Here is a 27,446-nt window from a genome sequence, read left to right as displayed (position 1 = left end):
ACTTTTTTATTTCTTGAGTCTTTGTGGTATTATAGCGTGATAATCAGTTGTATTTATAGCCGCTGTTCATCTTGTTTTTGTTTTGTGTTCTGTTTAATTTTAAGTGATATGAATCAACAATGACGATTCTAGTGCAGAAAAGTAGAAGAAAGGTCAAAGTTTTGGTTTACTTTTCCTCATCTGACCAATACCATTCTCCCTTGTGGAAAATTATAAGCGAATAAATTTGAATCAAACCTATCTCTTTATTGCTGTACTAATTAGTCTATTGAAGAACAGTAGAATTACAAAAACTGAGGATTCTATTGAAGAACGTTTACTTTTCCTCGTGCGATGAAGACCATCGTCCCTCGTGGAAAAGCATAGGGGGTGAATAGTTTGAATGAATATATACATGAAGGTTTTTGGATATCTTATATTTAAAAAAAAAAAAAAACAAATTAATCTCTTACCTCAAAAATCTGTAAGGTTTTACCTTTTGATTAGTACATCTGCATGAGAATTATTAAAGAAGTATTTATATATCTGCATGAGAAAATAACTATATAACATTATTTAATTAATTTATGATACAACTATTAAGAAGTCTTCTGGAAACTTAAAAATGGTTATTATATGAAGAGTTTCAATAATTTGGTCAATAATACCGAGAATTACTTGTATGGGATAGTCTTATTATATCCACTTAATTATCGTGGTGAAAATGATTAATAATATAGTGACAAGTGCTATCATATATTTGATAAATTTTCTTTTTCATTTATCTATCATCATGACTCATAAAGATGTCAGTTTATACAGAAGAGTTTGTACATATAATATTATTTTATCAAACCAATAACCTCTATCATATATAAGCAATAGATTTAAAATTAATAATACGCATATTTATTTTATTAGATGATCTTACCACATCAGCTAAGTGAGGCTATTTTAGAATTTTTCACATAAAACTCGACACTTGTGGAAAATCATTATATTACAACTCTAAACCAAATCTCTCTTCATCGATTTATTATTTTAAAAGTTACTGCAATTTAAAAACATTTTGTAAAATTAGAAACTTATCCAATGATGGGTCCAGCCTATCAGCAGAGCTGATTACAAGTCCACGTTTAAGGCCCAATGAAAGGGCACCACTATCAGGGCAGCCCATTTTTCTAATATTACATTTGCAAGATTGATACTTCAAGTTTTGATTTATTTGCTTATTTTAAAAAGAAAAAAGATAAAGATAAAAATTAGGGTAAAACACCTTACTAATAAATACGACCAAAACAAATGAGCTATATGCACTCATTTATAACAGTCTACACCAAATTAAGTAAATATTTGGTGTGATATTTCATAAAACTTCGATAGAAGTGTAAAAAATTAGTTAAATACTATTATGAGTCTTTAAACTGTCAATAATGTGTTTAGGGTTGAATCCCAAAAGCAAAATCCTAAGGACAAAAATCTAAAGCGGATAATATCTTAACAACTCTCATGAATTTCCAAATACTATAAGTGAATGAGTAAGAAACAAATTAAAACTTACAAACTATAGACTATAGATTATACTACCAATGTATAAGTAAGAAAGAAACTACAAACTATAGCTTAGCTAGTAAATAGATTCTAAGAACAACAATAATAACAACAGTAATGCTACATCAGCTAATTCCCTCACTAACCCTCTTATACCGATTGACATGGCAGCTGATGTGGATGATGTCACATCATCAATCAAATCACCACCTTACCATGTCAGTTCCCTCAAAAACCAAAATAGAAAATTTCTTCCATTGCACGCCAAAACCATTGTTCTCCATGCCTCACCCAAACAACCGGAACCTATTTTCCTCACCGAACACCACCACGCCTGGTTTCCAAAACTTAGCAGACGCCACCACGTCTCGCCAGAACCGTAAAGGGATGTTGTGAGGTTGTGCTACATTTATGCTCTTTGCTCATATGTTGCGAAAACCTTTGGCAAAAAATCAATTTTTGGATTAGATTTCTATAGTATATTAAATATGTGTTTATCTCAGGTTAGGTTTGTTGATATATGTATCCAAAGTTATAGTGTCATAGTGATTCATGTCTTTGACTAGAGTGGTTGAAGTTGCACTTGCAGTTAAACTGATTGTGTAAGTATTTGTTTAAAAGATGTACTTGACAAATGTTCTCAGAAAACATGATTTTAGTGTGTCTGTAGATTATTTCAGTCCTATGTTTTTATCATTGTGTCATAGCGTTTCTTTTTTATGTAAATGGTTGAGAATGCCCGAGGTCATTAAAACCTGCTTTTTGATCCACAGCCAAAGCAGATTCATGAGATAAAATGGGTGTTCCTTCTTACTGCAAGAAGGAAGGATGCTCGTTCTATTAAAATCTAGAGGAGCAGGGGTGTGGTTAAGTTTAAGGTTCGCTGCTCCAAGTACCTTTACACAGTCTGTGTGTTTGATGTAACTACAGCCTGACAAGTTGAAGCAGTCTCTTCCTCCAGGTATAAGCTAATTTACCATGAAAGGTGGTTAAACAAAAAAGAGCCATCAAGACTTAAAAAAATGTCCTCTCTCTCTTTTCTCATAAAGCCCTCATGCTCCATCTTTCATTTTTCAATTACATATTTGCTGTCATTTTATAGCATGTGAGATTATGAGATAAACCAGTTTTCATGTAAAAGATAATGAACCGCAAGTTAAGTTAAAAACTTTTCATAAAGGTTAGTTTGATTCCTTAATGAATAATAAGATAATTAACTCAAGAATAGACTGTAATTAATTAATATAACACAAAGTACTTATTGACATAATTAAGTTTATTTTTTAAGTCAAATTGATAGGTCAAGCAAGTCTAATGTATAATTATGCTTTGGTTCTTTTCAGCATATTGCGGCACATATGATTTTTTCCAAGGTGGTGGTGCACAATTTGTTTCTAAATTAATTTGCCCCTGGATCTACGTTTTCCATAATACATTATATTGTGTTTGTTTAACTTATTTTGCAGCTGTTGTTGTTATCATAACAGTATTCTGGAAGTTATTTCTGAAATTTTACTTTTGTTTGTTTGTAAGTGATAATGGTTCATTATCTGGTCATTGTGGATATTAACCATTCCTATTTGACTGGTCCCCTTGCAGCAATAGTAATCGTGTTGCATCATAGTACCAAACATGGAATAGTTCAATCTTAAAGAATCAGATAACTCTTCTTCCCAATTTGTGGAGGTAAATATTTGTTTAAAATCTCTTTTTATGCAATAATATGATTTAAAATTTTGTTATGGTATTGTTTCTACACTTTTTTGTTGCATTATTATATTCTAATTCTAGCTATTATAAATTAGGATAATCATTTCGAAGTAGAAAGTAGAAAAAGTGCTGAAGAGGAAGGGGAACCTAAGCCTGGAATGTTTTTTGATTCATTTGATATTTTTCTACAACACTATAAAAGCTATGCAAATAAAATGGGTTTTGAAGTTTTTATAAGATCTTCAAAGAAAGGAGATGATGGAGAGATGAAAAACGCGACACCAGCTTGTTCTTGTTGTGGAAAGTCAAGCAGTATGTCCAGAAATGCCTTTAAAATGCATGCAATGACAAAAACCGATTGTAAGGCTTGGGTTAATGCATCCGTACGTTCTGATGGGTAATGGCAAATATGTTCAATTGTATTTGATCATAACCATGAACTGAGTAGCCTTGGCAAAACTAGATTTTTCAAGAGCAATCGAATACTACAACCATGCATGAAAAGGAAGCTTGAAGTGAATGATAGGGTTGAGAATAGGCCTAATAAAAATTTCAATTCCTTGTTAATAGAGGCTGGCGGTGGTGAGAATTTGTCTTTCCTACAAAAAGATTGTAGGAACAATATTGAAAAAGTTAGAAGGCTGCGTTGAAAAATTAGAATAGAAAAGTCTTATAGCTATAAAATTTTTCTCTCTTCTAATTGATTCCATCTATTATAGGAAATATAGTCTACAATGAACTTCAAATCCGACTTCGCTGCCTTGTGGCGCACCTCTAATAATAGTCGCTAATAAACAACATAAAAACTGATCTTATAAATGAAGAAGTTTTAACTCAAAAGGGATATGAGCCTAATGTTGTTTGCTACAATGCTTTAATAAGATGGTATTGCAAGAATAAAGAAGTCAACGAAGTTCTTAGTCTTTATGAAGAGAAAATTTTAGAAAGAATTAGGCCTAATGTGATTATAAATAACAATTTGTTAACTTGCCTTTTTCTTAAAACTAATGTAAAAGATGCACAAAAGTTAGTTGGTGAGATGCAACTTAATGGTTTACCGTATTCTTGGACACATAACATTTTCATTGATGGACTTTGCAAGAATGGATGTGTTTTGGAAGAAGTGGAAATGTTTCATACTTTAGTAAATAATAAGTTTGCAGTTGACCTTGAAAGCTTGAATTCCCTCTTTGATGGATTATGTAAAACATGGATATCCGAAACTGCTCTGTAGCTATTTTAGAAATTTCTCTCATTGAAAGCCTGGTGCCAAACATTGTTGTCAGAAATTTTGTAACTGTTTTTAGAATTTAGTTTTGATGGATACCATTGTTTTCAAATTTTACAAGCAATTGGGGTCATAATAGAGATTACAATGTTATAAGAAGCACATTCATAACAGAAGCTCTTTATTGAGATAGTCTTTATTGAGATAGGTGTATGTGCGACTATCTAATCACTTGATATGTGCTGATCATATATGTTAATGTATAGTGCATATTGTGGATAAGCTAATGTAGAACATTACAATAGTATCATAAAGTGTTAAGGACATCAAGTCAACTCCTTTGAGCTTCACTATAATTACAAAAATTCACTTAAGATTTTTGAAATAATAAAATTTCCCTTATTATTAATAAACTATTAGTCCGCTAGAACATATATCTATAAAATTAATAAATATTTATTAAATTGTCCTGATTCTATTATTTTAACCCTTATAATTTAACAGTAATGATTTTTATTATTTATAAATTTGATTATTTTTATTATATTAAACCTCAACACTATCAATATAACTCTATTGTATAATACAAAACTAGTAATTATAATAAACTATACATACTATTATTTTAGTAATATAGATATTTCAGCAATATAATTAGTGTGATAATCTTATTAATATCCCTTGAATTTTTAAAATATCACATTAATATCGATTTTGTTATATTTAAAAGTTTGAAGAACAAATAGAAAAAAAAAATTATATATCATTGTAAATTAAAGACGAAGTTCAATAGCATGATTTATTTAAATCTTATAATTTTATTAAAAAAAGGTAAAAAAAATTACAATTGAATACTTATATAAATTGGTTTGTTTGGGTTGCATTTTTGGATTTACATTTTTAACCTTCAATTTTCGAAATCATAAAGGTGGTTTGAATAGGAAAGAGTGATACTTGACATAAGTTGGCAATTTTGAAAACCTTAAGGTTGTTTGTGAAATTTGTCAAAACATTTCTCTTTAATGCATTTGCCTTTTGCAATGTCCTTACTTCGGAAAAAAATGACCCACAAAAACACTCTTCATACATGGCTTTGAGATTCAGATCCCTATTTCGTTCGTCTTCAATCTCTCAAAACCCATCTTTGAAAGTTAATGTTTTATTTTTGTTAGGTCACTTACGCAACCTCACATCTTCAAGCTCCAAAAATGAAGTTTCGTATTCTTTCAAAAAACCCCTTGAACGATCCTCACTTGCTAAATTCCTCGAAGAAAATTGTCAATCAGGTAGCTTTACTCTGAATGAAGCATTGTACTTTTTTTATTACATAATTAATTCGAAACCCCTTTCTCTAATTTCATCATTCACTACTTTGTTTAGTGCACTAGCTAAGAAGAAGCATTATTATAAAGCGATTTCGCTATATAAGCTGTTGAATTCAACTGGGTTGTCTCCAGATTTAATATCTTTGAATATTTTGATGAATTGCTTCTGTAATATTGAAAGGGTTTATGATGGTTATGCGGTATTTGGGGCGATTTTGAAGTTGAGTTTTAGCCCAAATACCGTAACATTTACTTGTTTGATTAAAGGTCTGTGTGTAGAGAGAAAGATTATGGAATCAATAGAATTGTTTAAGCGAATGGTTGCTGTTGGTTGTAGGGCTAATGTGAGCACTTGCAACACTTTGATTGGTGGATTGTGTAAAACAGGGAACATAAGTGTTGCCATTAAGTTGCTTGAAGAAATGGTTAATGGGAATAAAGAATCTGGTGTTATTTGTAAGCCAGATGTTGTTACTTATAATAATATAATTGATGGTCTTTGTAAGGTTGGATTGGTTGAGAAGGCTAGACAACTATTGTTGGAACATATGATTCAGAGAGGTGTGGTTCCTGACATGTATACTTACAGCATTTTAATAAACGGTTATTGCTTGGCAGATATAATTAGTGATGCAAGGGAGTTGTTTGATTCTATAACTAGAAAGGGGTATAGGCCTAATGTTGTTTGCTACAATACTTTAATCAATTGGTATTGCAAGAATAAAGAAGTCAATGAAGCTCTTAGTCTTTATCGAGAGATGATTTCAGAAGGAATTAGGCCTAATGTGATTACATATAGCACCTTGTTAACTGGCTTTTTTCTTGTAGCTAAGGTGAAAGATGCACGAAATTTAGTTGGTGAGATGCGGCGTAACGATGTTTTTCCTGATTCTTTGACATGTAGCATTTTCATTAATGGACTTTGCAAGAACGGATGTGTTTTGGAAGCATTGGAAATGTTTAATGCTCTAGTAAATAATAAGTTTGCAGTTAGCATTAAAGGTTTAAGTTCCCTCATTGATGGATTATGTAAAACAGGGAGATTCGAAACTGCTTGGGACCTATTTCAGAAGTTTTGTCTTCATGGAAACCTGGTGCCAGATGTTGTAACATATAGCATTTTGATCAATGGGCTGTGTAAAAATGGACAACTAGAAATGGCAAATGAGTTGTTGTCATATATGGAGGAAAATGGTTGTGCTCCAAATGTAGGTTGTACCCCTTTCAGAGGAAAAAATAGACAGAAGACATTTGCCAACATTTTGCACAAAGACCTACTTTCCCAAGTAGCATTCCGGTAAAATCTCTGCCTTTTAAGTCGGTTAAAATAATTCTCTGTTATTCTGGTGAGTCATGGATATTCTATACATGCTCAGGATCTTAAGGTTTGGTCAAATATGGATAATCTCTTGAACTTAAATTGATGAATAGTTAACAATGGAGAACATTTAACAAGTGAGTATTAACCAAAAACTTCTTTTGGAAAGGTAGCGGATACCTTCCTGAGACATCATGGCTACAAAGTATTGGGTCTAATTTTCACTGCCTTTGATGGAAATGTGTACCAGCTATAATTTTACTGGTCGAGATGTCAACTGAATTTAGAAGTGATTGATGATGATGAACTGGCTTCTCTTCATTGAACTTGCAAAATTAGTATTCCATTTGGGCAGAACATTTTGGTTTCATGAGATGCCAGGCAACTGATGTTAATTTGCTTGATGTTTCATTCCAGGTCAGTCTTGTAGGTAGGCAGCTGCTTAATTTGTTATTAACGAGATCCCACAGATCGTTTAGGATCAAATAGTGGTGCAATGAAATTAAAACACATCCTTCTTTCCGCGAATCAATTGGCCTCTGATTCGCACCATGGTAGGAGAGGACTACTTGCATTTTACCATATTGAATTCTCAACAGCAAATGATTTAATATCGAATGTTTCTCTATGCCTATGCAAGCCCGCCTCCACTAATGCACCTCCTAGTTAATTGAAAAGATCTGAGCCAAAGATGTAAAGGGAAGATGATGGTGCTTGTTAATCCTGTAGATTTGGACCTTTTCTAAAGGTTTGATTAACAACCATTTTAATGTTAAACATAGACTTCAGATTGACTCTGCTCTGCACTCCCTTTATTGCTGATTCATGTTTTCTCTTATCATATGACCAAAAAGGGGATACAGGCAATGAAGATGAGATGGAGGAGGTTCCGTCATCGTGTCATGTCATCCTAAACCTAAAGTAAAGCATGTAGGTTGTTTTTATTTGATTTCGGAGATTAAGACTTTGCCCTATATTTAACCATGTAATATAACTCAACACTTCCCATCTCTCCCATTCTTTGAGACTCGCTATGGTAGTTGTAGATATCCAGCTTTTGTTCATTTTGTATTCTGCTATGGCGTAGTTGTAGATATCAACTTCTGCCTAACCAGTGAACAAAGTGTTATAAATAAAGCTCAATTCGCTATTCTCCTGTCAGCTCACAGATGCACAATCTAATCTTGAACCATGCATAACAGGTCAAGCATTTCAGTTCCTATAAAAAATAAATTTTCCATTCCTCAAATTGTGAGAATGTGATAACTTACAAATTCTCACCCTACACTACCCTACATTGCCATTAACTACAACACCATTGCTGTCAAATCTGCTCTTAATCAAAGTGGTATCTTTGGTAATTTAAGTATATAAGAGACAATCATTCAAAAAGAACATGTAATATAATCCAGAATATAGCAAAATCACAACTCACTAACAAAACATACCATTGCTTTGCAATTACAGCAAGAAATGCGGATATGTTGCAGTCGTATAGTTGTCTTTACACGAAAAGGCTTGGATCACTGTATAGACGCATTAGCCAAATTTATCACACTGTTACACGCAAATCTGATGAGCAACCAAGTAATACAATTCTTGCGAGATCCTTATGTTACCCTACTTGGTGGCCTGTGCGATTATATTACTTATTGAACCACCTGTTCTTTTGCAGTCTCCACCAATGAGTCCTACAACATAAAAAAAAATTATACTGAAAAATTAAAATTATGAAAAACTGACAACAAACCCACTGTGACCAAGAAAAAGAAATTATACCTGAGCAGCTATTAGACGTGCAACTGTTTCTTGTTAGACTCTGAAGTTCACCCTGCAATATAAACGGATTCTACATTAGATAAGCAGAGGGCATTAATAATAAGGTATTTTGGGCAGTCACTTATTGCATCAATCACCATTTTGATATTAAAAACCCTTTCAGAAAGGAAAATCCCAATTGCAAAACAAGTCCGTTGCACCATACCTTGTGAAAGTTGAAGATCAGTCCGCCATAGACCGGAAGCAAAATTATAACCACAAACGTCAGTTTCTATACCAATCAAATGGAAATATACACTTTAATGCACTTAGTGATCTTATACAAAGTAAAGTCAGCTTCACTCCACTTCCAAAGTATCTGTCAAGATCTCAACATAATATGAATATTTCAAGGACCTTTAATTCATTGTCATCCTGATCAATGCACATGCAGAAGTATACTAGCATATCTGTAAAACATATTCATTGGAACCAACTCAGTTGATCATCTCTATGATGGCAAAACATATTCTTGATTCACATACTGTCATATATGCTATACCTTTTATCAACTTTGTATCCTCTCCATTCCACAAAATTACAGAGCTTGGGTCCTTGTGAAGAATGACTCCACTGAGCTCACGAATAACCTTCTCAGACAAAGCAGCAGTTCAAACAAATCATCAATGTAACCACAGCTGTTCATAAGTTGAGGAAATGATACCACGCGATCATTTATCCAACACAAGCAGGTCCTTTGAAAATAAATATAATTAAGATCTAAGAGAGAATATCTGAGCGGCATGGATTTAAAACCATATCTTAGTTCGTTCCTTTTGTGAATAGGAGAATACCATTTAGTCAACCAGACTTTTCCTTGTTGCTAATAAGAAGCACAAATTGAATCTGAAACATAATAAAGAAAAATTGTAACATCAGCAAAGTAAAACCATTAATCTTCATTTGGCATTGGCAACATATGAACAAGATTTAATAAATCATAGTTGTCGGACAAGCACAACCTAAATGATTGTGGCATATCCAATCAATAACTTGTAAATGAATACACATCATTTCAATCTTATTTTGAAAGCTATTATTGGCAATGGTTCAAGCCGTCAACCAACTAACAGCCTTAATCTCAACATCCAAGGTTGCTCTTCGACACATGTCAACTTATAAACACACTATCAATTCTTAGCAATCAAAACATGTTCCTTTAATCCATGATTTATTTCCCTCAACATCCATTGCCATTTCCAGAAATTTGATACGGTTTCTGTTTGTAGTCAACTTAAGCCAAGCTGTGAAAAATGACATAAAACATGGGTATTCCAAGATAAGCCAAATGCTTAGTATTGGTAAGCTAGTTCGAGCTTAAATTTCACCATTCTGACATACAAGACTCCATGCTAACTAGTTTTCTATCAAATGCTTCCATATCCCTCTAATGCAATTATTCAAAATTTCGTCTTCCTAACTTTCTATTTAAACAAGGTAGTTCAAGAATGAATACCCACATGGGCAGGTCTCAGAACTTCGCAATAAATTGTTAAACTAATATAACTTTGTCGGCTGAAGACCAATTGAAATTCATAAAACTATTATTCTACACCATACGCTTCAATGATCTTTAATTCAAGATCTTAGCTAGGTTGATACATATATTTAATGTCTTGACAATAAATATCACTAAATTAGCAAACTTGCACGTTCAGAGAGCAACGATCCTCTATTAAGCTAATGAAATCAACAAACAACGACAATACAAATTTCACATACCATGTTTTCCACGATATTGACAATACAAATTATTTACCACATTCAAATATGCTTGTTTCTGAGATCCTTACTAATGTTTACAATATGCTGACTTACATCCTGCAAAAGTTCATATGTTCTTGCTTTTACAAATGATTTTTGATAACTTACAAGTATTTTCATTATATAAGTCTTTCAACATTAATTAAATCTCTCATAACCATTTCTTCACTATTTATTTATCACAATGATTGATATATTACTGAAGGCCAAAACCAAGCTATTCTTTGAGCAATTTCATTCCAGCTTGTTACAAATGTATCCGTTCGGGAACCTCTAAGAGACTTAGTAAGAACATCTGCTAGCTAGTTGATAAGTTGCACAATTTGAGTGTTTTAAGGGTTGTTTTGATGTTAGTTTAGTTAACTCTCATTTGTTCCTTGTTTTGATGTTTGTTTTTGTTAAGTTTAGATATGAATTTTTACCTTTGATTTGGATAACTTTTGTGTTTTTTTTTTTAGGCTTTGATTGAGTAGATTGGAGTATTGGATGAAATTGGGACTTAAAGCTTGAAAAAGTTGAGATTACTTAACATTCTTGAAGGCCACGCCATGCCTTGGTAGTTCACCATGGCCATGGTGGTGGAACAAAGAGAAAACAAAGACCAAGAACAGCACGGCCTAGGCTGTGGTGACTTAAATTTGGCCACGACCAGGGTTTGGCGGAAACTATTAGGGCGTTTTTATCAGTTTTTCTTTCCTTTTTCACTTAGCTCTTTTGGGTATTTAGTAATTGAGATCAGTTGTCAAGGGACAAATTTTGCATATTTTTTAGAGGAGAATACGCATTCTTGAGGCTTGAAGACTGAATATCAGATTTAAGAGTTTGATTTATTTTTATTTCAAGTCTGAATATTTTTCCTTCTTCTCTATTTATTTCTTTGTTCTTAGGATGGAGTAAATCTCTTTTGTTAGGGGAGGATGAAACCCTAATTAGTTTTTTGAACAATTTTTATTCTTAATACTAGATTTAGTTTATGAATTTGTGCAAGAGTTTAGGTTTAATGCTTTATGAATGTTGGATTGATTCAATTACCTTAATGATGTTTCAAATAGAGAAGTTAAGGTTTATGCTTAATTCATAGTCATAATTGTTTTATGGAATAACATTGCACACATTTAACAAAAGTAATCAAATAGAGATTCTGGATTAATTGTGGTCCACCTAATTCATACCGAATAGGGCGATTAGTAGCAAAGGATTGATAATTTATGCTTCTATTTCAGGTAACTGAATAGGAATCTGTATTAAGTTGAATATTATTCCTAAATAATGATAATTGGCCTTAGAAGAATCCTACCAATTCATAGCACAAACGGGTATTAAAAGTAGTTGTCAAGCACAGTTAGGGGGAAATCTGTGCCCTACTTCATTAATACTGCAAAGTTCTTCACATTTGTTTATTTGTTTATTTAGTTATTTTAATCTTTTACTTTTACACTCTAGATTTCGTTTTCTCAAATAACATGAAGGTAGTTTTAAGCAATTACAAATATTCACTTTGATCTCTGTAGGACGATACTCAAACTCATCACTTTAATTTGACATGAGTCGTGCACTTGCTAAGGTTGATTTAGTCGCATCACTGGTCATTTGAGTTGACAAAACTGGTGACAATGCATCCGGATTCAATCTTCTATCAGATAAAATGACAATCAACCTCTATATGCTTTGTTCTTTTTTGAAAGACTGGATTTGAGGCAATATGCAGAGCAGCTTGATTTTCGCATATTAGTTTCATCTGCCACTTCACTACACCCAAATTCTTGAAGAAGTTGTTTCAACTAGAGAGACTCACAAGTCGCGAGAGCCATAGCCTGATATCTGCCTCTGCCCTTGATCTAGCTACTACATATTGCTTCTTACCCTTCCAAGATATTAGATTACCTTCAATCATGATATAGTATCTAGAAATGATCGTCTATCTATGTAGACCCTGCCCAATCAGCATCAGAATAGCCAACAATTTGAGAATGACCCTTATTTTCATATATCAAGCCTTGTCTTGGAGCTCCTTTAATATATTTGAGAATGTGAACTATTGCATCCCAATGACCACTACTGGGGCCTGGAGAAATTGGCTAACCACACTAATGCAAAAGAGATATCTGGTCTAATGATCGTGAGATAATCAGCTTACCAACCTTTGGATACCTTGCTGGTCTTCAATGGCTCCCCCTGTCCAGGAACAAGTTTGACATTGGATCCATAGGAGAATCTACGGCTTACAGTCTAACCATACTTGTCTCCTCAAGAATGTCAAGGCATCTTTCTTTGTGATATAGCACACCAGCCTTAGACTGTGCTACCTCAATCCCCAGAAAATCTTTAGCTTCCCCCAGTCCTTGGTTTAAAGTGGCTAAATAGATGCTGCTTTAGTTGAGAAATCCCATCTTGGTCATTACCTGTTGTGACAATGTCATCACATATACAACCAAGTATATAAATTTACCGATCATTACACGGAAAAATATTGAATGATCAGTTGTACTTCACGCATCCCAAACTGTTGAATCACAGAATTGAACCGTTCAAACCTGTTGTAGGTGACTGCTTGAGACCTATATAAACCGGCATGACAACACACCAATCCTGACTGCCCCTGAGTGATAACCCCTGGCGGTTGCTCCATATACATTTCCTCGGCAAGTTTCCAAGCAAGAAGGCATTTTTAATTCCAACTGATGAAGAGGCCATTGATACATGGCTGCTAAAAAATAAGAGGCATACCAAAGTAATCTTAGAAATAGGAGAGAAGGTATCACTATAGTCGAGCCCATAGATCTGAGTGTACCCCTTTGCAACAGGCGAGCCTTCGTTGATCAACTTTGCCATCAGGACCAATCTTAACAGTGTGAACCCAACAACACCCACAACAATCTTGCCTGTAGTAAGGAAACCAACTCCCAAGTACCATTTGATCGAGAGCAGTCATCTCCTCAATCATGGTATCTCTCACCCTGGATGTGCCATTTCCTCGCTAACAATGTTAAGTATAGGGATAGAAGACAAGTTTGACATAAAGGCATAAAAATGGAGATAAACTATCATAACTAAGAAAATATAAATAGGATGTAGGTTTCGAGAAGATCGAATAACTTTGCAAGGCGGTAGGAGTTGCCTTGTCTACAAAGACATGACCGGAGCAGGCGACAGAGGAATAGAGATGGTCATCAGGATTGACCGAGGTACCTATATCAAGAAGGGAAGTACCATTGGGATTAGTAGGAGGACAAGGCGACGAGATAAACTTGGAGAGGAGGACAATCCATCGACGAGGAAGGAGGGATGGGGATAGGTAAGGTGGCAGGATAAATTGCTATTGACGGTGTTTCCAGAAAAGTATGGAGATGTCTCAAAGAAAGTTACATCTACAGAAACAAATATTTGTTGGTGGTTGGGTCATAGCAACGGTAACCTTTCTAGAGACGAGAATATCCTAAGAAGATACACTTAAAGATTATTAGGCTGTAATTTGTCTTTGCCTGAGTGTGATCATAACAAAGCAAATGTAACCAAACACCCGTAAATGTATTAGGTACTTTACCAAGAATAGAATAGAGTGAGGACTCTTATGTTGCAAGACAGAAGAAGGCATACGGTTAATCATAATAGGCAGTGAGAACTTCATTCCCCCAAAATCAAAGAGGAACATGATGATAAATAAGGTAGGGTTGTTTCAATAAGATGCAGACTTTGCGTTCGGCGACCCCATTCTGCTGAGGAGTATAGGCACATGAGGTCTAGTGAATATACCCTGAAAAGACTATACGTAGTAAAGGGAGAAGATGATATTCCCTAGTATTATCACTACGCAAAATCTTAATAGAAACACCAAATTGATAACGACTCAGCACAAAAAATTGAAAGATAGAAAAAACTCGAACGAGTTTTCATTAAAAATACCCAGTATAACGAGAATAGTCATCTAAAAAGTAATAAAATAATAGAAACCCAAAGTTGAACTGACACGACTAGGACTTCAGATGTCTATGTGAACATATCAAACATTGAGATGGCCCTATTATTGACTCACTTGGGAAAAGAAGCTCTAGTTTTTTTTCCAAGTTGACATGAATCCAATTAAAAGAAGATAATGTAACAGACTGTACTAATTTATGAAATTGGCAAGACTTGGATGACCAAGGTGGCTATGAAGAATGTCGATAGATGCAGCGGAGGTGAAGGCAACTAACGGATTTGGATCGGAGAGTGGTACAGTCCTGTGATTCATGTCTTGTTCCAATCGTCTGACTTGTGTTCTGATCCTACACCACAATAGAGTCAGCAAAAAAGGTGACAATAGTTATGATATTTGGTTAACTTACTATATAAATCAATTATGGACTCAAAGGCAATTAGATTGAGTTTAAAGAAATGGAAGTGGTTGAGCTTCTCCTATCCCTTTGACCATAGTCTGTGAACCATTAGCAAGAGTAATTTTTGATAAAGTAGGAGAAGAGGTAATTTGAGATAAAGATTTTTATTACCGAAAATGTAGTAAGATGCTCCGGAATCCAAAACATGGGCCAGTAGAGAGGTCCAGCTCAGATAGGCAAAGGAATTGCCAGTTTGGGAAGTGCCAGATGAGGATGACTGTTGCTTGACAACTTGATATTGAAGATAGTCATTATAATCAGCCCAACAATCTATGGAGTTGGGTTATTGGTCTTTATCATCGTAAGGGATGAGTCCATCTCCAGTGCTTGAGCCACATGAGCGGTGGATCAATTAGAAGATTGATGTGGTGGCCTCCCATGCAAACCCACCAAGTGTCTCAGTTGTGGTCGTCTGTTCACAATAGGTGCAATGTAGTCTAGATCCCTTTCCTTTTGCCTTTCTAGAACCACTCTGTCCTTGCTGATTTCTTGCTTGAACAGCTAATACAGATGTCTCAACCTCATTAGTATCGCCTAGGTTTAAAGAAAGACGCAATAATCAAGCAGATACATCTTCCAAAGATGGTATGGTAGGGCTAGCTAAAATTGATCTCAAATAGAACCAAGGTCAGATCGTAGTCTGATTAAGGCTAGGACCATAAAATTTGTCACGATGTCTCTCTTGTTCAGTGGTACTATCAGATACTGGCATAAGGGAATCAAATTGATCTTTTAAAGTCTCTATCTACCCTAAATAGCTCTCCATATCTTGACTATTTTGTTGAAGGTGGATAAATCAGAAACAACTCTATATTCTTTGCACATCATTCCTATACAAAGTTTTGGCTTTGGTCCAGACCTTACAGCAAGTTTTACAAGATTGAAACAAATTAAGCAGTTTAGGGTCTAAAGAGTGCCAAAGGGGACTACATAACTTAGCATCAACTTTAACCCAACTAGCCCCTTAGTAGTAGAAATATTAGTGGATGTTTTACTTAAGTGATCATCATAACCCTGCCCCATAAACCATAACTCTACTAAAGCAGCCCATGACGTATAATTACTACTACCTGAAGCTTGACTATAGTACTTGTTGAAGAACTAGAAATAGAAGAGAAGAATTGTTTGGTATCACCTGATTTTGATGCTTCACTATTGTAATCAAGAGAAGTGAGACATAAATCCAAACAATAGAAACACCCTCTGTCAGAGTTGAACCCCAACAAGAAGGAAGAACTAGAGGAAACCGATCGCCTGAGAAGAACTAGAAGATGCCGACGAACTAGGAGAATCGGAAAAAACTCCCAAAAGCAAAGACGAGTGCCTTCTTTAACGATATGTTTTAGGTTTCTAAAATAGATGGATTTAGAAAAAAAGAAGGCCAAGAACCAACCTGGCTCTGATATCACGAAACAACAGTGTTTGTGAAATATGTTGCTTGATTATTTCCCCAAGCGAGATGGGAATTGGCAATGTACAAGTTACATGAATTAGGAAAGAATTGATCCTAAATAATCGGATATACACACATTTAGTCTCCCATATTTACACAAATAAATACACTATCTCTATTTTCCAATATATCTACAGTCAATCTAGGAAATATATCTCTATTTTCCTAATATATTTAACAATTAGTACGTTTATGTAAACTTTGATCTTCTCTTCTTCTTCTTCTTCTTCTTCTCTTCTCTTCTCTTCTTTTCCTAGAGGTGGGGTTGCATAAGAACTTGCAATGTGCAATAGGTTACTGTTTTTTTTTTTTTTTTTCCCTTCTTTAAAGTTTAAATACTATTATTTTAATTTGAAATTTTTGTAGATCTACTTGAAGTTTGATTAGTCTTCTGGATCCAGCCGTGTTCAACTTCTCTATGAACGTTCTATTATCGAGTTTCCTATCAAGTGATTTGTGGCTTGACTATCCTCACTATTTGGATAAAACCTTGAAGGTTTCACTCATATTTTTCTTTTCAATTCTTTATGTTTGAATTATTTGTAATTTTAGTAATTAATCATCTCTTTTTCCCTTCAAGTAGGAAATATTGTGCGGGATGTTCATTCCAAGGCTAGGTAAAATTGTCTTTGGGTTGATGATCTTTGGGTTGCTCTTTGCTCGCTTGGAACATGTCGTGCGCTTAAGAAAGAGATATCTACTGTAAGTTTCAGTTGTTACCTTCATCTATTGCGATTATGAGAGATTGTTATAGTAGCTTAACAATGAAGTTTCACAAACTTAGTGTTTGGAATTCATTCTCCCTCCTTTACAAATATAGAGGTTTACTCTTGTTGTTTAAAAAAATTTTCATATCATATAGGTCTTTGAGAGTCCCTTCTATGGACTTTTTTGACATTGAGGAGGTAAAGATATTTTTTTCTCTATTTGCAGGCTTGACTTACTGCTCTTTGTACCTTGTTATTGTTCATCTACATTTTGATCATTAAAGATCTTTGTTAATTGGGCCCTCTTCGTTTCAGTACCTAAACTTATTCCTCACTTGAGTGGATGGTTTGAGATGAATAATCCTTTTGCTGAAGCAGAAGAGATGAACTAATTTTCCATTGATAAGGGAAACCTTTTAGTCACTATGTATACTGTCATTTTTCCTTGTTAAATTGTATTTACTCGATGTCAAGAACTTGAAGCTTCTCAAGACATTTGTAGATGCTCTATTCATGTGAATTTGGATGAAGAAAATGTGGACCTTGTAGTCAACTCTTTCAGGGTCCACGCATAGATCTCTTACAATGTGTATCAAGTGCTTCTACCCTTAGACTTTGAAGAAAAGTCTATAATTTACTTCATTTAGTGTGTCTGTTATAGTACCATTATGACCACTTTATGTAGAAATTACGTGCATAAGTCTCGGTACTCCAAGATGACTTTTGTTAATTGCTAGATTGTTACCTTTGTTAATTGGTTTGTCATGGAATAGTGTCCTTTGCTAAAAAATTCTCATTTAGCATGGGTTGCATGCACGGAAGATATCTTTATGGATCTGTGATTTATAAAATTTGCATGTCTATTCAACTGGTACATCGTTGTTGTATAATTGTTGTCTTTAATATTTGTGTTTATAAACTATTAGCCTGATGTGTCTTTAGTGTACCATCGAAATTGCAGGCTCTGTGATTGGATGTATATATATATAAATATATATATAATATATATATATAATATATATATTCTTGAATACTTAACGTGGTTTTTCTTCCTTTCACACGTATTAGATTACTTATCTCAACGAGAAGAATACAGAGGTTTACTGCATTGCTTTATTGTAGGGTCTAAGTGGTTCATTACGTTTATTGAGATCATACTAGAGTATGTGGGTATACTTGATGAAAACAAGTTTAAGCAGGTCAATTGTTCAAAAACTTTCATTCAATGGTTGAAACTTAGTTTCAAAAAAAATCCAAGTTTTACGGACTAATAATGGTAAGGAATATTTTCACTCTATCCTAGGAAACTACCTGTTACATCACGGATTATACTCAAAGCCATTGTGTTATACCCCTCAACAAAATGGGATAGTGAAGAAAAAATAGCACCTATTAGGTAGCTAGAGTCTTAATGTTTTACCATAAAGGTACCTCAATATTTTTGGATCATGCGATTTTAAACAGCTGCATATTTGATAAATAGATTACCTACTATAATTTGATTTTCATATGCCTCTTGAGACTTTGAAAGATCTTTCCTAGTTGTAGGATCCTAAATACTACCCTTAAAGGTTTTTGGATATACTGCTTTTGTACATGTTATGTCTCTTATAGAGGAAAGTTGACTTTAGGGCCATTAAATGTATCTTGCTTGGATATTCTCCCACATAGAAAGACTATTAGTGTTATTGTCATGTAAAAAATTATATGTCTCTATGATTTTACATTTTTTGAGTCACATCCATTCTTTCCCACTCCCCTTCAGGGAGAATTGAGAGATTGTGAAGGTCATTCGTGAAGTAGTGTTACCCTTACAACCACACTTGAGTCAGTCTCAGTAGTCTCCAGTCCGGTCAAGTTCAAAGTCACTAGTTTTCCTATAGGTCAGCCTATCCTATAAGAATGAGTCAGTCTCCTAGTCAGCCTAATTCGGTTAGGTTCCTATGGTCAGCCTAGTCCCATAAGGATGAGTCAGTCTCGTAGTCAAGCTACCAATTTAGGTCATACTCTAACTATATAGCCCCTCTTGGTAAACCAAACTCTCAGGAAAGATTGAAACTAAGGGGAGGTCTAAGAGATTAAATCAGTCGGGTCTCCAATGTTATTCTCGAAGAACTGACTATCAAGTGAAGGAAACCTAATGACTGCATGAGCAATCATCCCAACTGGAAAACCAGTGATTCACAGTCACAAGTAAGGAAGAACTATCTTCTGATGAGTCTAAATCAGGGCATGATGATTTACATTTACCTATTGCACTAAGAAAGGGTGTTAGATCCTGTATGTTGCATCCTATTGCTAATATTTGGCATACGATAAGTTGCAGATGATTTTTTGGCATTCACCACTAATCCCTCAACTGTGAAGGTTCTAGCATCGGTACATGAGCATTAGGGGATGAAACTAGAGGAAGACTGTGATAAAGGAGATGGGAGGCTCTTGAGAAAAAAACAAGACTTAGGAGCTGGTGAGTTTACCTAGAGTGAAACAACTGTGAGTTGCAAGTGGTGTTTTACTATAAGTATAAGGCAGATAGACAGTTGAAGGGTATAGGCAGCTAGCGGCAAGGGGATTTACGCAAACCTATGGAGTAGACTATGAGCGACCTTTGCTTCGATGGCTGTGTGATACTATCAGGATGCTCATCTCTTGGAACAAATCTAGACTAGCCTCTACAACAACTAGATGTGAAAAAACGCATTTTTGAATGGTAACTGCGAAAGAAGTATACTGGAAATGCCACCGGGGTTTGAAGGAAGTGGAAAGGACGAAAAAGTGTGCAAATTTAAGAAATCATTATATGCCTAAAACAGTCTCCATGGGCCTAGTTTGAAAATTCACAACTGATCATACATATTCCTTAAACCTTTTAGGTAATTACTATGAGGTTGAAATCTTGAAGAGCTTGAAATCTTGAGAGAGCTTGAAATCTTGAGAGAGCTTGAAATCAAAAGTACGAGCCTATGAGGTTGTACTATGACAAAAGGTTGCGATTGGGATAGCACACAATCCAGTGCATCATGATAGGACCAAGCACGTTGAAATAGATAGACATTTCATCAAAAAAAAGATAGAAGATAAGTTGTTATGTGTTACCTACTTGCCTACAAGTCGCAGACAACATATATTCTTACAAAAGGACTGCCTAGATAGTTGTTTGTTATCTAGTTTCCAAGCTAGGAATGATAATATCTATTCACAGCTTGAAGGGATTGTAGGATTTCTAGATTAGAATATGATCAATTTAAGAGTTATCTAAGTCTTATCTAGTTAAGAGATTGAAATAAAAAGATTATCAGGATTTGTTTTCTACTTATTTCATGTTTAAATCTCTCTATGAGATTTGGGCCAGTTTGGTTTGTGATTCAAAAATAATTTTAAAAAATCAGTTACAATTAAAAATTTTAAGTTTTATTTTGTATTTTAAATATTTGAAAATATTTTTTTTATTTAAATCTCCTTATGAGATTTGGGCCAGTTTGGTTTGTGATTAAAAAATAATCTTGAAAAACTAAGTTACAATTAAAATTCAAAGCTTTATCTCATATTTTAAATATTTGAATATATCTGGTATTCGAAATTGTTGTTGAATTTAAAAACTAATAAGCTGAGAAATGATATTTTTCTTGTTTTCTAATTTTACACTAATTTTTAGAATTATATGCAAACATTGTTTTGAAAACATTCAACATTTATATAAAAAGTATTTTCATAAAATTCCTTATATTCCTTGTTTTCGAAAATAAACACTATTTAAAATTTATAACAAATAGGCTTATTTAGATTATAAACTGTATATATATTTATGTTATATTTATGGTTGTGATTATGGCTGTTCAACGCATAGATTGTGTTAAATGTTAAGTATGGTTGTTGAATGCTTAACTACCAATTTAAGCTTTTAATTCAAGTTTTACGTACCATTGTTAACGATGTTACTGAATTATGAACATCTGCTTGCATTTATTGAGTTGCAATCCTTGCTATTTAACTCAATGCGAAAAATGCTTGTCTTTGTTCCCTTTCTCAGGTTACACCCCCTTGGAAGAGCTGTAATTATTTATGTATACAGCGGAAACCAAATCGTTCTTGAACTAATAGATCAAAAGAGAAGTCACATAAAAAAAGTGTTAATGGAAAGAGAAAAACGATTCGAACATGACTGACAAACAGTCTCCAGCTAAGCGGCAAAAAAATACTGCCCAAAACCCAAACAAAGTGCATGGGAAGGAGGGACGACAAAAAACTTAGCTGAAGAAAACAAAGTAGAAGAAGCAAAACCCAAGTTTGAAGATCATCCAAATGACTAGCACATCAAAGACTCCACCACTGAAGAGCCAAAGTATACACTGACAGTGTATGCATTTTATCAAACCTTAACTTCAGGGCAAGTAGAGATTCTCTCGCACTTCAGAGAGAGATTGCTTTTTATTCTTTTTTTACGCTGGACAGGCAATACAGAGAGATAATTGTAACGTTTTAAATTTTTTCAGGCAACTTCTAAAGATTTGAAAAATTCTTTAATGATGTTGGTGGGGTTGGATCTGTTCGAATTCTGCAGGACAAGTTCAATGGAAAGTCAAGGGTATGACTCGCTTTCTCTCATTCATTATTTGTCAATGTTCTTTGTCCTTTATGCTTAAAATGAAAGGGGAAGTTATCCATTGGACCTTCCATGTGCAACCAGTCTTACAGTCAAATCTTTGTTAACTTGGACCTTTAAACTTCAACATATGTATGCATAATATGGACTATACCACAGAAATAGCCCTAAGAAACTAATTTTAATGAGACTAAGATTAGCATGGCCGATGCTTCAGAGAGATAAAACTGCTAATTGCAGTCCACTCTCTTTTGATCAATTTCTCAGGTGCTCACTGAACCTCAATTTGATTTCTTCCTTGCATGCAGTCAATAAATCATTTAGTTCTTTCACTTTTGGTTTTAAGATGGATGTCCTTTCCAAGATGATTATGCAGTCTCCAAATAAACCTGCAGAAACGTTGAATTCCTTAATTATGGTAAAATTTCTTAATTTTCTTAGTATAAAGAGGGTCTACTGTCTAAGCATATTTTTTCATTTTGGTAGCGAGTGATATGCTTAGAGACTCAACCTAGTCCCATATAGATTTACCCTATTCCAGCTTGCCTTTAAACTGTAGAGTATCTGTATGGTCCATTGCATACTGATTTATAATAGCCTCTGATCGATTTTTGATGGGCCTCACATATGGATTTTGCCTATGATGCACACCTTGCTGTAGCTGTAGGAAAGAACCAAAAAAAAAAAAAAAAATTCTTGGGAAGAGGATAAGCTTGCAATCCGAAGCAAAAGAGAAAAGATCCTGCGTCATGGGGCCTCTAGAGAACATGTAGCTAAGTGGAATATGTTTTATCTTTGTTTTACTTGTGTGTGTTTGTTTGTGTGCAGCGGTCTATAGACATTCACATGTTTGTGTTTCCCACTTCTACTTTTATTTTTCGTACTCCTTTGGTTAAAGGCAGTGCAAAGTAGTATCAGACTTTTAGGGATTCTAAAGCGCCACACTCTGCTGCTATAACATAGTGCATTCAGCTAAAGGGAGGAACACATTTGCAATGCCGAACGTCAGACCACTTGGTGTCCCCTCGACAAATCCAAAGCCGAGGAAGTAAGATGAGAAGTCGAAGTCAAATATGAGTTCAGAGAAATGTTCCTTAAAGTGAGGTTTGTTCAGGGTTGCATTTTACATTTTACATGTAAGTAGAATACATAGTAATTGACAAATTTCTATTTCTTATAAAAAACGTAAGGTTTTGCCTAATATGTTTTTGTAAACACAGTTATGACAAAAGATACCTGTTTGAGGACAAAAGATATATGTGCTATTGAGTCAATCTATTTATATGGCCTAAAAAAGGTATACATGGAAATGCCACCAAGGTTTAATAGGAAGGAAAGGACGGAAAAGTGTGCAAATTTAAGAAATCATTTATGGCCTAAAACAATCTCCACGGGCCTGGTTTGAAAAATTCACAAAGGCTGTTAAGAGGTATCTTTCACTCGGGGTAGACTGATCATACATTATTCCTTAAAACCTCTGTAGGTAGATTACTATTCTAATTGTTTATGTAAACGATATATTTACTACTAGAGATAGTTTGAAGAAATAAAGGCTGTTAAAGGTTCTTGCTCGGGTTTTGAATTGAAAGACTTGGGGCAGTTGAGGTATTTTCTTGGTATGGAGATTGCTAGGAGTAAAAGGGGATTCAGTTTCGCAAAGAAAATATGTGTGTGGTTTACTAAAGGAGATAGGTACGCTAGGTTGCAAGCCAATTGAGACTCCCATTGAACCAAATCTGAAATTTGAGAAAATGAGTTGTGATGCTCTAGTTGATAAAGGTAGGTATCAAAGGCTGGTTGGAAGTTTATATACTATCTCATACTAGACCTGACATAGCCTTTCCGTGGAGCGTAGTGGAGTCATCATATGCATAACCCACAAAAGAAGCATTTTGGGGCTGTGAGTAGGATTCTAAGGTACCTTAAAATGACCCTTGGGAAGGGGCTATTTTTTTGGTAAAAAGAATGAAAGGAAGTAGAAGCATTCACGGATGCGGACTGGGCTAGTTCTGTGGATGATAGAAGATCAACCTTAGGTTATTGCACTTTTGTTTGGGGAAATTTAGTAACCTGGGGAAGCAAAAAGCAGAACATGGTAGCTAGAAGTAGTGCTGAGGCTAAGTTTCGAGCTATGGCTCATGGGATTTGTGAACTAATATGGCTAAGAAGAATCTCGGGAGAGCTTGAAATCAAAAGTACGGAGCTTGAGGTTGTACTATGACAACAAGGTTGTGATTGGGATAGCACAAATCCAGTACATCATGATAGGACCAGCACTTGAAATAGATAAACATTTCATCAAAGAGAAGATAGAAGATAAGTTGTTATGTGTTACCGACTTGGCTACAAGTCAGCAAACAGCATATATTCTTACAAAAGGACTGCCTAGACAGTTGTTTGTTAATCTAGTTTCCAAGCTAGGAATGATAAAATATCTATTCACAAGCTTGAGGGGGAGTGTAGGATTTCTAGATTAGAATATGATCAATTCAAGAGTTATCTAAGTCTTATCTAGTTTAAGAGATTGAAATAAAAGATTATCAGGAATTGTTTTCAACTGATTTCATGTTTAATCTCTCTACATGAGATTTGGGCCAGTTTGGCTTGTAATTCAAAAATAATTTTGAAAAACTAAGTTACAATTAAAATTTTAAGTTTATCTCTAAATTTTAATATATGAAAATATAGTTTGTATTTTAAATCTCTTTATGAGATTGGGCCAGTTTGGTTTGTGATTCAAAATAGATTTAAAAAACTAAGTTACAATTAAAAATTTTAAAAGCTTTATCTCAATATTTAAATATTGAAAATTATCTAGTATTAAAATTGTTTTTGAAGTTAAAACTATAGAGGACTGAAAATGATATGTTTTCTTGTTTTCTAATTTTACCTATTTTTAGGATGATATGCAAAAACATTGTTTAAAAACTTTCAACTTATTTTAATAAAAACGTATTTTCATAAAATTCCTTATTTTCGAAAAAAACACTATTAAAATTTATAACAATAGGCTCTTATTTAGAGTATAAATTTGTATATGTATTTATGTTATATTTATGTTGTGATTGTATCTGTTCAGTGCACGGATTGGTTAAATTTTAAGTATGGTATTGAACGCTTAACTATCAATTTATGCTTTAGTCAAGTTGTTAGGTAACATTGTTAAGATGTTACTGAATTATGATACATCTGCTGGTATTTATTGAATGTATGCAATCCTTGCCTTTACCTTAATGCTTAAAGATGCTTGTCTTTGTTCCCTTTGTCAGGTTACACCTCACTCTTGGAAGCTGCAATTATTATGTAACACCAGGAAGCCAAATCTATTCTGAACTAATAGATCAAAAGAGAAGTCACATAAGAAAAGTGTTAATGGAAAGAGAAAACAAATTCGAACATGACTGATGAACAGTCTCCAACTAAGCGGTAGAAAAATACTGCCCAAACCCAAACAAAGTAATGGAAAGGAAGGGACGAGCACAACTTAGCTGAAGAAAACAAAGTAGAAGAAGCAAAACCCAAGTTTGAAGAGCATCCAATGACCAGCACATCAAGATCCACCACTGGAAGAGCCAAGTATACACTGACAAGTGTACTGCATTTTTCTCAAACCTTAACTTCAAGAAGTAGAGATTCTCTCGCACTTCAGAGAGAGATTTCTTTTATTCTTTTTTGACGCTGGACAGGCAAATACAGAGAGATAATTCTAATGGTTTTAAATTTTTTCAGGCAACTTCTGAAGATCTGAAAAATTCTTTAACGATGTTGTGGGGTTGGTCTGTTCGAATTCTATAGGACAAGTTCATCGGAAAGTCATGACTCTTTCCTTTATTCCTTATTTGTCAATGTTCTTTGTCCTTTATGCTTCAAATGAAAAAGGGGAAGCTATCCACTAGACCTTCCATGTGCAACTCAGTCTTATAGTCAAATCCTTATTTAACATTGCTTGACCCTTAAACTTCAACATATGTTGCATAACGTGGACTATACCACAGAAATTAGCCCTAAGAAACTAATTTTAATGAGACTGGGAGATCAGCATGGCCGATGCTTCAAAGAGATAGAAACTGCTAATGCAATCCATTTCTTTGATCAAATTTCTCAAGGTGCTCACTGAAAGTTCAATTTGATTTCTTCCTTGCATGCAATCAATAATGATTTAGTTCTTATCGCTTTGGTTTTAAGATGGATGTCCTTTCCAGAGACGATTATGTAGTCTCAATAACCTCAGAATCGTTGAATTCCATATTATGGTAAAATTGCTAATTTCTAAGTAAAAGAGTCTAACTATCTAAGCGCATATTTTTTCCTTTTGCTAGCGAGTGATATGCTTAGGAGACTCAACATAGCCCCATATAGATTTACCCATATCTAGCTTGCCTTTAAACTGTAGAGCATCTGTATGGGTCTGTTGCATACTAATTTATAATACCCTGATCGAATTTGAAGGGCCTCACATATGTGGATTTGCCTATGGGCCCCCTTTGCTGCAGCTGTAGGAAAGAACAAAAATAAAAATTCTTGGGAGAGATAAGCATTGCAAGATCAAACCGAAGCAAAAGAGAAAGGATTATATTGTCATGGGGCCTCTAAAGAACATGTAGGCTAAGTGGAATTATGTTTATCTTTGTTATTACTTGTGTGGGTTTGTTTGTGTGCAATGTGGTCTATAGAGATTTGCATGTTTGTGTTTCCCACATCTACCTTTTTATTTCTTACTCCTTTGGGTTAAATGGCAGTGGCAAAGTAGTAATTAGACTTTCAGGGATTCTAGAGCCCACACTTTGCTGCTAATAAATGTAGTGATGCATTCAGCTAAGGGGAGGAACACATTTACAATGCCAAGGAATGTTAGACCACTTGGTGCCCCTCGACTAATCCAAAGCCGAGGAAGTGAAAGATGAAGAAGCCGAAGTCAAATAATGAGTTCAGAGAAATGTTCCTTAAGAAGTGAGGTTTGTTCCTAGGGTTACATGTTACATGTTAAGTAGAATAGCACAGTAATTGACAAACTTCTCTTTCTTTAAAAAAAACATAAGGTTTGCCTTAATATGTTTCTGTAAACACAGTTATGACAAAAGATATTGTTTGAGGACAAAAAATTATGTGTATTGAGATCAATCTATATTAGTACCCTTCTTGTAAATTTTTTCTAAATATGTCAAAGTTTATACCAATTTATTCAAAGGGTAAAGTTCTAATAGTTTCCTGTGAACATATTTCCATCCAATTTGTGATGAGGATAGCCTCAATACCTTACCCAAGATTCAGAGAAATTTTTGCCATTAGATGGCGATCAAGTTCCTTTTTTATCACAAGATCATGAAAACTATTATGGTTGTGTCTATTCTTGGTCTAAAATACATTGAATACTCATAGTGCAACTATTAGCTTCTTTGCTTTTTTGTACCTATGATTCTATTCTAGCGGAGATCCATTTACTATTTGTCATAGATGAAAATCCTAATGCAGAAAGATGGACCACAAGAGCACTATTTAGTATGTGTACTGCAACAGCAATGGCCTTGCATCTCATGCTTGTAGAAAATGTGAAAAAATGTCTTTGGTCTGGAAATATTCTGAGGAAGAATATGAAGAATATCATCTGTATGCT

General features: G+C 34.3%; 2 protein-coding genes and 1 pseudogene across 2 annotated transcripts; 2 read left to right on the top strand and 1 right to left on the bottom strand.

Annotated features, from left to right (window-relative positions):
* Nucleotides 1–1,694: 1,694 nt before the first annotated feature.
* On the top strand, nt 1,695–2,502 carry LOC116142700 (annotated as a pseudogene).
* Nucleotides 2,503–3,455: 953 nt separating this feature from the next.
* On the top strand, nt 3,456–6,421 carry LOC116142699 (pentatricopeptide repeat-containing protein At1g64100-like). The gene is made up of 3 exons (XM_031428114.1): nt 3,456–3,637; nt 5,975–6,370; nt 6,412–6,421. The coding sequence occupies exons 1-3, from the start codon at nt 3,456–3,458 to the stop codon at nt 6,419–6,421; spliced, it is 588 nt and encodes a 195-aa protein (XP_031283974.1).
* Nucleotides 6,422–8,731: 2,310 nt separating this feature from the next.
* On the bottom strand, nt 8,732–10,039 carry LOC116142698 (AP-1 complex subunit sigma-2-like). Its single transcript, XM_031428113.1, has 6 exons — nt 10,001–10,039; nt 9,432–9,519; nt 9,287–9,339; nt 9,096–9,161; nt 8,891–8,942; nt 8,732–8,802 (listed from the first exon to the last, which is right to left on the bottom strand). The coding sequence occupies exons 1-6, from the start codon at nt 10,037–10,039 to the stop codon at nt 8,732–8,734; spliced, it is 369 nt and encodes a 122-aa protein (XP_031283973.1).
* Between the last annotated feature and the right edge of the window lie 17,407 nt (nt 10,040–27,446).

Source organism: Pistacia vera, unplaced genomic scaffold (genome assembly GCF_008641045.1).
Source record: "Pistacia vera cultivar Batoury unplaced genomic scaffold, PisVer_v2 Contig414, whole genome shotgun sequence".
Classification (NCBI taxonomy): Eukaryota; Viridiplantae; Streptophyta; class Magnoliopsida; order Sapindales; family Anacardiaceae; genus Pistacia; species Pistacia vera.
The sequence above is the reverse complement of the archived record's forward strand: the minus strand, read 5'-3'. Positions and strand labels throughout refer to the sequence as shown.